At 39.6% G+C, this 12,007-nt stretch overlaps 1 protein-coding gene across 5 annotated transcripts in view; it reads left to right on the top strand.

The window, feature by feature from the left end:
• Positions 1 to 1,726: 1,726 nt before the first annotated feature.
• The window catches only part of trioa (trio Rho guanine nucleotide exchange factor a), a 111,891-nt gene continuing 101,610 nt past the window's right edge, over positions 1,727 to 12,007 (top strand). For all 5 annotated transcript variants that reach the window (XM_036566483.1, XM_036566481.1, XM_036566484.1 and 2 more), the window contains exon 1: positions 1,727 to 2,022. In XM_036566483.1, the coding sequence (XP_036422376.1) occupies positions 1,953 to 2,022 (70 nt within the window). In that variant the 5' untranslated portion in view covers positions 1,727 to 1,952. The remainder of the gene's footprint in view (positions 2,023 to 12,007) is intronic.

Below are 12,007 nucleotides of genomic sequence, written 5' to 3'. Positions count from 1 at the left end.
GCTCAAACACCATCATTACTCTCAGTCACATCTGTGCTTCTAGTTCTCACAATATTTGAAAATGTTGTGTGTTACTCGTGATTAAAGATAGATTAAATACAGTAGTCGAGGCTTTATTATGGAAAAGATAGATTGGATTAATAGGTATATTCAAATAGTAGAAAATTCAGAGTTTGTATTAAAAAGCAAAATTTTTTGAACAAAATGTTTCTTAATTTTACGAAACTGATGAATTAGATGTAGAAAGTATTTTATATTTTGAAGCTGAAAGAAAAGTGTGAATAAAATGAATTAATTCATGATTCAGAATCACCTTTGGCAGGAAATGGTTGGCATTCAGATAACTTGTAATCTTAAGTAGTTTCTCAGGGCTACAATCAGTAAGCAAATATTTTGTGATAATATGCTACATGTTTACATGTTCAGCATCTACAAGTCATAAGTCTAAGTACATACATTCTAAAACTGATAACAAAAGATATATATTGGCATTATCACTACCATATAACGAGTGTGTCAGGAATGCCAAAATGTGTTTTACTTTTCAGTTCTGGGTGATAAACACTGGTATGTGTTTATGTTTTCTATGCTTCACTAAACAGCTGATTGACACTACAGTGGTTAATGTAAGTGAGTTCAATCAGGCGCATTAAAAGAGAGAAAACACTGAACTGTCACTTTACTTCACCAAGTATGTTACAAGTACAAGGAATTTTATTGGTGAGTGCACAGATGTGTAACATGTAACACACTGAACAGTCCAGACAAACATACAGACTGATAACAAATATTTAACTAAGGGACAAATAAAAACAAAATAAATAGAATAAAGATTGACAAGTACTGATGTAGTTCTTACAAATACGAGGACTGTTAACGATTCAGTTTGTGCTTTCCTGAACTACAGTAAAATCCATTTCAGCAGTATCTCCTTATACATCCAATGCTCTGCTTATACGGTAACATTTCTTGAAATCTTCATATGTTCAAGACAGACTACGGATCAGTGTCATTCATCATTTTTTAAATGTAGATTTACTCCATAACAGTAAAAATAAAAGTGCCTACATAACATTCTTCCTCAATCCAGTTTATGAAGTCTTAGAAACAGACTCCTCCTATTTCTATATGTAGATACAGATAGAAAGATCACTGAATTAAAGATCACTCTTACAGCCTTCACCTAATCTTGACCCCGTTTCCAGACCTAAACCAGCGGTAAGTAGTGGCTGATTGGATTATAGATCTGTTACCTATGAAAAGCTCTTTTAGCTTTTAGTCTACAATTTCTTGACATCAGAAATTCCATTTGAACTGTTATTAATCCTAGAAAAGAAATTAAATTTAACACGTAAGAATTCAATTCTGACTTTTGCTGGTAGAGATTACATTTTAGTATGAAATAATTCAAATCTCACAAAAAAAACTTACAGCCTTTGCTAATTCATTTTTTATGGGAGAAACATTTTACTAGTATGAATTAAATGTTAAAATCTTGTATAATAAAATATATTTTCTACCACTAAATGTTTAATTATTACACGTTACATTTTTTACTAGTTCTAATAACATTGTCCACACTGAATTTCTGATCATCACAGATGCGTATTTTCTGGCTTGCCAGATTTACCTCTATCTTTACCTGTAGAGACCGCTGAGAGGAAGGGAGGGAGTGGGAAGGGGGCTTTTGAAATCTGCTCACGCCCCCTGCTGTCTTCCCTGACTTTCCTTTTCGATTAGCCTACAGTCGGAAGGGCCGCCGGCCGGTGCTATTAATTTGTATTATCCAAGATGGAGGATTGCTCGTGGTCCCTAGCCTAGCAGAACAGCGGTCTTTTCCGTCCGTGTCACATCCTTCTTGAAGCAAAAGGGGCGGACATATTCCACACACCGTCTGAGCTGGAACAACCAAACTTTCACATTTGGATATCTGCTTCGCGGTTTCCACAGACATGAGCTCGGGGGAAGGAGCCGAGGAGACGGCTAAGGACGCGGCCGACATAGCGGCGTTCTTCAAATCTGGTAAAGCCCAAAAACTAGTGCGGGTGGACCGTGATTGAAATCGCTTGCTGGGTGGCTAGTTGGGGAGCAGTGATATAAGACAGGGCAGTTATGCATCCGAATGATTTGCACTGATCTGTAGTTGGAAAAGTCCTCTCATCGAACGGACATAAACAAGTTCACTGCTTTATTTTTACAGAAATATATTCTCATATCAGCACTCTATGGGGTCTGTGGGTCAAAACATGCTAGCTAGCTGTTTAAAAGTGAGATATGTCCTGTTTGATTATCTTGCTAGCTGGCGTGTACAAAAGACTGGTATAGTGCTGTGCCTTTAGCTTTGCCTTTATTTGCTTTCAAATGATGCAAGTCGATTGTTTCTTGATCTGCGGGCTCTGTTTTAGACTAACTAGTCCATGTCCCCCCGAGAAATACAGGCAAGTTAGCTATCTAGTTAGCTTGGATACCTCAGCTAGCAGTGACCAGCTGGGCAACTTCTTGACCAGCAGCTAACAGTTAGCACTTGTACCATTAGCCTTCTAGTAGGGTGTGTATGTGGGCGACCCTTTAGATAATCAAGTCAGTTTGTGTTTGTACGTTTTCACACTTGGTATTTAGAATTACTAGTAACATCAGCCGAAATGATGTTGTTGGCCATCAGTGCACTCTAGCTGTCCTACTAACCCAACTAGCCTGCACGAGAAACAGTCATGATCCGTTTTACTTCATCCCAGTCGTTAAACATCATTTGGGCACTAAGAGGCCAGACTGTCTATAAACGAATCTGTTTAGTTCTTTAGGCTGCCATAAAATTCATGCAGTTGGCTAAATCGTTTTTAAGGATGTACAAGACAGCCAGCAGACAAGATTAAGCATCTGTGCAGCTAAGCTAGCAGTGTAAACAATGACCTGGCGTGGCATTCTCCAGAGGAATCGTTCGCTAGCGAGCTGCTAATTCTTAGCTGTGTGGCTAGTGACCTGGATCACTCATTTGAATACTAATAGAGAATTGTTTTGGCGACGTGTCATTTGACAGTTGCACGGCATTTGTTAATAGCCGAGAGATGCGTTTTCTCGGTACCTTAAACGGTTTGGCAAGCCACATATTATTTGACCCACATTTGTCTAAATCGGTGCTATTCGCTTGAATCTATTTCGTTATACACAGAAAGGGCCTATAGGTATCGTCTGAATTAGGTGTTTTTAAAGCCCACGTAGTTTTGGTTAGGAGATCTTATTTATTGATAGTTAGTAATGTTGTATGATGCATTAAATTGACACTGTAGATTCTTTGCAAAGTAGGTTCTGGTTCAGAGGAACGTTCTTGGTCATTGTCGGTGCTCTACAGATTTGATGTAGGTTTAAAAGCGTATTTCTCCCCTTTGCCCCTGTAGAAGGAGTAAGATACTCTGTGAAGCTACACAGTCGTGTTGTTGACTTTAAAATATTATCCAAAATCTAGTCTCAGTGCTCTACTGAGGAAACCAAAAACCCCTCTCAAACACAGATTTTGCACTATGGCACAAAGTGTAACCACATGAGGAAGTACTGTAGCCTCAACTGCTTCCACACCGGAAGCCTTGTGATGTTTCGGTTCTTTTAAGTGTTTGAATTGGAATTGAAATGTAATGGCTTTTAAAGTCTAGTATTATTATCACTGTTGAAAAAGACAAGCAAATGTAATTTCACATAAATGGAAGTAGGACAAGCTTGATCTATATTGTCCAGTGCTGTTGAACACCATGCTCTGGTTTATGTCAGCGCATACAGCTGCAGTAGCTTTTTAGACAGATTATGTAAACCACAGGCCAGTTTTTGGTATGATGTTTTATGACCTCTATAAGGATCATATGTTGCTTCACTCAGTGAGATTTAGCTCATGTCTTTGTACTCAAGGGCCAGATAATGCCTTATATGGCCTCAGAGGTTCAGGCATTGTCATGCGTTACACAAGCTTAAATATAAGCATACTGTCTGAATTTGGTCTTAGTACTGCCTTTTTCTTTTTTTTTTTAACGGCAGTACTTGAATTTGCTCACTAGCAGCTACAAGTAATCCTTGTTGGCCCCCTATGTACCTGCATGGCTCTTGTGGTCTGGTGTATAAACTGTGGTATTGGCTTGGCTCTGGTTCTTTCTGCTTGCAAAGCTCTTGCTTTGAAAGAGTTAAAGTCCATGCTTACTTGCTGTGGTTTGTAGAGGTTAATTTGCCAAACTCCAGAGTTAGGAGCAGTGTGGGGTTTTGTGATGTGGTGATGTGGCTTGGATTCCAGTGAAATTGAGAGAATTTCTAAATGTAAAATTTAAAGCTGTGTGGGTGGAGTACAGCACAGCAGTATGGAATCCCAGAAGCTGCAAGACTATGAATTACACAGTATGAGTATGTAGACACCTGTGACTAACCCTTGACTGTGTCATTGTTTTTAAGTTTGACATACCAAACCTATACACTCTGTTTTCCCCAAAGACTTATAGCCACATGCTCTGCCCTAATACAGATCTGGTGATGCTGATGAACCCCAGTATTGTACTAGAGCACTCTTTTGCAATACCTTATCACACGCTTTTCTGTCTGTGTAGTAAGGAGGGTTCTTTTCAGACTTAATTTCCACTTTTATTCTGAAGACCTCTGCTGTACTGCCTTTGAATCTATATTTTGAAAAATACAGTTACATTTGGGTGTTTAGGTGGTGAAAAGTGCCATGTGAAAATCTTGCATCCACCAGAGGTACCACATAGTATCTTAAACAAGATTTTCGAGTTTAAAGACTAGGAAAATTCCTTTCTGGTGATGCATCTTGATGGTGAGGGCATCTTTTGAAAAGCATGCAGAACCTTTTTGATTTCAGCTGTGTAACTGTAGTAACAATCACCAATTCATGATTACAGTGTTGGGATGGATTATTCAAACGACAGAAATGACTCATCAGATGAAGAAGATGACAAACTTCAATCTAAAATTAGCAAGGTTATCCTGGGTATCTAGATACATTGTCAGTTTGGCTCCTTTACTCTGGTTGAAAGGGCAAAAACATGTCTCTGCATCCTTTTTGTTGTAAATAAAGATAGAATAATTATTTTCTTTATGATTTTGTTGAACTACTGAGGTAAGAGTTCACCACTAGGGATATCCACTTTGGTTCTATTTATTATTAGCCTATAGATCAGTGACTAGGCAAGTAGTCATGATTGCTTGACACCACAGGGATTTCTTATGGTTGTATGATGCATTTGCGTAATGTGTGCTGGGTATTGTTGTAAGTGAACATTGATGAACAGAAACATGAAAAATGTGAATACTGTCAAGCTAATGAGGCTGAAGGACAAAATAGTGCACTACAGACCACTGAATAACATGGCAAATGTTGGGGGGAAAAAAGGGTTTAAAGCTAGAATACTGATTGTTGTCTGTTAAGATGTTTCATCTGAGTATGTATGGCAAACTGCAAATAAAAATGTACTAATTTCACATTGGATTATGGCATTTGCCAGGTTTTACAAAGCTTACAAATGGGGAATTAAGGATTAATTACGAGTTCTTTGGGTCTTTTAAAACGACTAATCCAGATATTTGGTGCAGAAAATTTGTGCTTGATTGCATTATAAGCCCAGTGAAAGCTTTGTTGCTTGCTAAGTTTGTGGACAAGGAAAGGGGGGTTGAATCTTATTTTTCTGTGTCAGTTTTGTTGGTTTGTTTATTATGTTCAAAATGAACCTTGTTGAGGCCTTCTATGTTTTATCTGTTTTATGTGCGTAATCTCTATTTTATTATAGCAGTACTGGATAAATTTTAGCACTTGTGGTTAACACTGGTGGGCTTAGCGCTGCATCTCTGCTTGTGACTGTGCCACCTGGAGAGTCAGTGGGTGCAGCTAAAGCCTCTCTGCTTTGCATTCTCTCCTTCTGTGTTTCTGTTTTGTCTCACTGTCTCCTAGTTTATCGCTTCTCTCTTTAACCACCTTTTTGCTTCCTTACTCTCTCGTCTGTGTCTCTCACTCTTTCAGACAGTCTTTCAGTCTCCCTGTGTGGTGGGGAAAGGTCATGCTGACCTAGATTTGCTGGGTCTGTGATGGTGCACTCAATGGCCCCTCTGCCTCAGTCTTCTGGCACACAGCGAGCAGATCCTTATTATTCAACCACACAGGCAGGGACAGCGATAGGCAGTAGGGAGGAAAGTAGGACTGCATATTGTATAGTTTCTTAATCGTTATTGTGATGTCAACCTTTGCAGTACTGATATTGCAGAAGGTTGCAAAATGCAAGTGAGCCCTCTGACCACTTACAATGGATTTTTACTGTGTGCTGTAGGCATTTTGACCAATCACAGTTCCAGACCAGTGTTTCTATGAAGGTTTTATAAATCCAAGTATGCATATAATGTGATGATACCACAGCCATCTGTGACCTCACTTTCTCTGGTTGGGTCGTATAGCTTACCCTCTTTCTGTTACTCAGTGGTAGCCAACTGGGCGTCCGTTAGCTCAATGGGCAGTTAGCATTCTGAGCTGTCCGATGACATTGCGTAAGTGGCAGTTTAAATGGGTGTAGTGGATGAATTCACATACGTGATTTAGAGGAAGCACTAGCCTTTGCCTTCCCATTTTGGCAGTGTTGTGTCATGGGGGAGACCCTCACTGGGTTTATATTGGACATGACCACATTGGGGGGGAAAATTAGATGAAAAATAGAAACTAAATTATTTTAGTCAAAATAAAGCAGGCCAATTTTGCACTGTTACATTATTGTTTCACTAGTGCATTTTTTGAATACATTTAATTTAAGTCTATTGCAAGCACAGCAGCATAAAGCAGTATGATCAAAATAAAGTATTGTATGCATGTTGTGCATCACTAGAAGAAAGAGAAGACATCCGGGTAGCTTTTGTTTAGTGTACAGTTTTGTATCGTAGAAGCTTAATGCATGGATCATGTACTGTGTTGCTAAAAGGAATTATGGAGACTAAGTGAGGGCTCTGGAGGGAGAGTACAATTGAAAGAGACAGTGAAGGAGATCTCTACAGTGGCTCTGTCTATAGGAATGTTCACAGCTGAGGTAAATGGTATGCTTTGGTTTGGGGATCCAACTAACTGTATTAGTGCTGTTTCGGGGAAGCTGATGGGGGAGTCTTCATTAGATTACAGCCGGCCCAGAATCTAATTACGAGCTGGATTTGCTGCCTCTGTGCCCTCACTGTATGCGCAGCCAACTGTAATCTGCCATTAAGCACATGCGTGTTTTCGTTTTGCCGTTTCTAGCAGCACAGATGATCCAAAGCAAGTCGACCTGGAAGCATGTATTTCATAGCATAATCAGCAGCCGGGTGGTTCAGTTCAGCAAATTAAACGTGTCAGTTTCATGTGTTATTCACCACTCGCCACCTGCTTCCTGAAAATACTGCCATTTTTATTCAAATAATCAAGACGTATTATTGTGTTCTTAATATGATAAGTACTGTTATGTCATTACATTACATTTTGATCATTTGTGTGTTCATGTTTTGCCTTAAGCTTTTCAGAGTGATGACATTTACTGTATTGTGGAAGAGCAGAGCTTTGTGACGATGCCAGGCTACAGTGTTAAAATGAATACATTTTGTTCATTTTAATGCATTTGTAACCCCATACAAATAAATGTTAGAAATTAGAAATGTGTTTTTTTGTAATGCTAATCCATGTGGATCTAGTTCCAATTTCTACATTTCACAAATGTTTACATATCTGCATCAACACTGGTGTTACCACTGGCAGATACAGTGTATGTTCAAAGAGTTTGTAGACACCTGCTCATCTAAATCTTCTTCTAAAATCAAGAGTATTTGTCAGGAGTTCATCATCCCCTTTGTTGCGGTAACAGCCTCTATTCTTCTGTAAAGGCTTGACATTAGATGGGGGCTTTTTACCCCTATGGCTGACACCATACATTGGGCAATGACCTTAGGCTTCAAGCTTCCAGTTCTATTGGTCTTTATTTTCTCTGTAGATGATACAAGCAGTGTGTCCACAATTGGACTCCAGTGTCAGTAAAGTAGCTGAAGTCACTAATTAAAATGGGTGCCTGGATACTTTTGGACATAAAGGGTACATACCTGAAACATGTTGGATATCTATGCTGACCCAGAATTCCCTTGTTGTTGCATCCTTTATTCATGTTTAATAAATATGAACAACACTAACAGAGGTTGGGCCATCTGGGAATTTGTTCTGGTATTATAAAGATGTTATTAAATGTTTTCTCTCTTGCTGTTTATTCTGCCCTCTTGTCCTGCTCTCACCTGTCCAGTGTCACTGCTAATCAATATGGAGTTCTGATCTGGTTTTAGGGCTGGTAGGAGATTGGATTGATCATACCTTTGTGTTGCTTCTGTGTCTCGCAGGCGTGTGTGTGCGAGACTGAAATTTTGTGTTTCGCTGACGTCGTGCTGGCCCACTTCCTCAGCCAGCCCATGGCTCCAGCACAAGGCTCTGTGGATTTATCCCAGTGCCTGAGGTCAGGCAATCAGATCACACTCTGTTCTCTTCCCTGTTCCTCACTGAAAAGGTGCTCTGCTCATTCTGTGTCTCTGCCCTGCTTCTGTTTTCATTCTGTTGTTCTGTGGTCATTTAGCCACTGTCAGGTTTGTTCAGTCAGTGTTCCATGGGTTAAAAAAAATGGTTCATTTCATTTTTTGTTACCAATAAACAGCAGTTCCTATTTGAATGTGTGAGTTTATTGTTGAAGTTGAAACATTTTTGAAATGTGATCATGAGGATGGAATAGGGAATTGGTTTTTGCTTGATAGACCTACTAATAATAAAGTGCACACCTAAAATTAGTGGTGTTTGGGACCACTTTTTGGATAATGTTAGAACACCTACAACAACATACCATATCAGAAGGAAACATCCAGCGACGAGACCGACATCTATTTCATTCATGTTCTCAGTGAGAAAATGTGATGCATTGTGCTACGTGCAAATCACACATGGGTGTGCAAAGTTGTAGAGAAGAACGTAGTGGATGGCGATGGCTTTTGAGAACTGCTGAGGTTCACTGAACCAAAGCTAGCCCTGATCATACCATTATGGTTGTTTTAACTTGAGCTAGTAAAGAGCGGTAAATATAACTTTGTATAGAACTTTCAGTTGTGTATCATTTTGTGGACTTCTGATCATGAACATTGTAGTTATCAGCATTTTGGTTTAGAGAAAAACTGGTATCGGGCTGTTTACTTAATACATACGCACTAATGCCTGGTCCCACCTGTCAATACTACATTCCGTGGTTCATACGATAAAATTTCTGTTTTGCATTTTAATATTTCAGTGGATTAATACAGAGTTCAAATGTGTTCACTCATAAATGTGCGTATATCAGGTATACCACAGTGGCTTCAAATGTGGCTCTGCCAGTTAGCTTTTAGGCTACGTTTGCACAGCAGCTAAAAGTGGCCCAAATCCAATTTTAGGCTGTTCACGATATCTTTTAAATGTGACCTGTATGTGACATTAGTCTGAACAGATTACGCTAATAAACTGACCCACAGTGCTTTATGTTGCTTCACATGGCGCGCTCATCCAGAGGTAAACAATAATGACTGCTAAAGAACGCCAGTCGCTCTCGGCGCTTTCAGTTTCATCTTCGCCAGCATCACAGGAGCCATCATGAAGCTTCATTGACTGACAGCTGGGCTCATCACCTAGAATGTGTTTGAGGTCGCCATAAAAAGGGCTCGGTCACTTCTTTGGTTCATGTCCTCAGATTCTTCAAACTTTGCTTTCAGACTTTTAACTGTTCTTTGGCACTGCAGCCTCGTTCTCCTACAACAATGTTCGGCCATTTCGTTCTAAATCTTTTTGAACACAGGGGTTTGGAGAAGTCTCTTCCAGTTTTTTTCAATACAGAAGCATTGAGGTCTCAGCAGCACGAAATTATGACAAATGTGGAGTTGGATCGATGTAAAAGTCGCATGAATTTTCGATCTGGCCGCAATGCCGCATATCGGACACGTATCGGATTTCGGTATGGAACTTAAAATGGGAAATAGGTTGCTGCTGCTTATCCTTGATATAGACAGTCCTCTTCAAAGGTCCTCTGTGGACCAAGCTTACATTGTTTTCAGGTAACTTCAGATCTAATTTAACTTCAGATTTTGTTCCACAGCTCAGAATAATCTAAATAATAAGCTGTGATTGCTGAATTCTTGGCTTGTCAATATTTGTAATATGTTTGTAAATGCAATTGGAAATTCTGTAATCACAACTTTAATCTCTAAGAACAAAGAATTTTAATCATACTTGTATAATTCAGTTCATTTAGTTTAATTGGGAAAACTAGGTCATCAAAACTCTCAGTACACTCTCAGTACACTTTTGAAAGTTGTACTGACCTGCCTCTCGTTCTAAGTCTCTTTGAATGTGACAAACTTAGGGTTAGAGTCACACACACAGTGTTTTATGGATTGCTCCAGACTGCTCAGCCTTCTCATGCATTGGGCCCCACAACTCCTTTCAAAACCGTGAAGGTGGGTGTAAAAGGCAGTACAACAGACCAGTGAGTCAAGTGAAAGTAGCCATGCCACGTCAAGAGGGCAGTGAAGGAGGTCTGTGGGTGTAACAGCTGGCAAAATGTGCTCATATTTGGCTGGTAGCCACAGTTCATCTTGCGCTGTGTTGTGGCTGTTAAAGCCCCATATACTGATTAGTCTTGCCTGCAGTTTCTCTAGGTTCCTTCCATTTATCAAAGTATTTGGAATAGAAGCTTAATTTGGGCGAGTTAATTCAGTCGTTGAGTTTCTAGTGTGCTTTCCTGTAAAGCCAAAGATGGCAGCAGTTATTATGCTAGCCTGGCCTTTAAGGGGATATGACCAAGCCTGTAGAATATGCAAAACCATAGGCTGTCTGAAAGAGGCTTGAACGCTACCGAATGAAGATGGAAAACTAACTAAATAGGTGAATGTCATTTTCTGTGGTTATATCAGATGTGCTTTGTACAGAGAAAACGTCTTTAAGCCTCTGTATAAATAGGAATGGAAAATGCCTGTACTGAAGTATTATTTGTACATGCTGAACTAATGCCCAGCCATTTCTTTTGTCCAATATTGATGAGGTTAAGGTTGAATCAGAATTAGTATTCCTTTGGACTGATTCATGCTTGTGCAAGGTAGAATGGTAGATACCAACAGGTCAAGCTGTACGCTTGTCCACGGCCACTCATCAAAATGGCAGTTACGTATGTCTGTGTGTGGACTGTTAGCATTGCCCGGAGTGATATGAGGTGCTGATTTTCATAGCCATACCGGCCACTTTTTGTTCCCTATTGCTCAGAGCAAGTTTTAGAATGAATGTCTGTAATTTATGGGAATTTATAGATTCACTTGGACAACACTCTATTAATCCCTTCTATCTTACCCTCAGAAATGTCTCACGTTGAGACTGTGAATCAATGAATGTTAACTGCAGACCTGTGTTTAACTTAATTACTTTTACTATTACAGTGTAGTTAATGCACTTAGCAAATCACCTTGCTAAGTTTGTTGATGATACTGGCTGATACCATGTCTGATACCACAGTGAATTACCTACTTAGAATGAAGTAGTTGATAGTGTAAATGAGTGCAGTGTATTGTAAAAGTTAAATCAGTGAAATCTAGCTAATCTTAATTGATGTGCATTAGCTAGCTGTGTTACATTAGTTGCCCTGAATTGAGTAGCGATGCAACAGAGAAGAGCGGCTACAGTAGCTCAGCTAACTCCTAAAACCAAGCGATGTGCACGGTATGACACTGTGGGCTCTCTGCAACTGTTGTACAAAGACGATGTATTAACATTGATACCTCAGAGTTCTATTCAGTCAAACAGAGTGAAGTCTGTATATATGGGCTTTGGTAGCAAATGTCAAGGTTTTTTCGCCTGTTTTGTTAGCCTATGTTGTCCACCTGTGCTGGGGAAGGGATCGTCTTTGTGTGTGTGATTTTAATAGGGGGGGTATGACACAGTGAATTCCTAGGGGGAGAATATACCAAGACAAAA

The sequence above is a fragment of the Colossoma macropomum genome, unplaced genomic scaffold (assembly GCF_904425465.1).
Source record: "Colossoma macropomum unplaced genomic scaffold, Colossoma_macropomum, whole genome shotgun sequence".
In the NCBI taxonomy this organism is placed as follows: Eukaryota; Metazoa; Chordata; class Actinopteri; order Characiformes; family Serrasalmidae; genus Colossoma; species Colossoma macropomum.
This window is presented reverse-complemented; position numbering and strand designations above follow the sequence as displayed.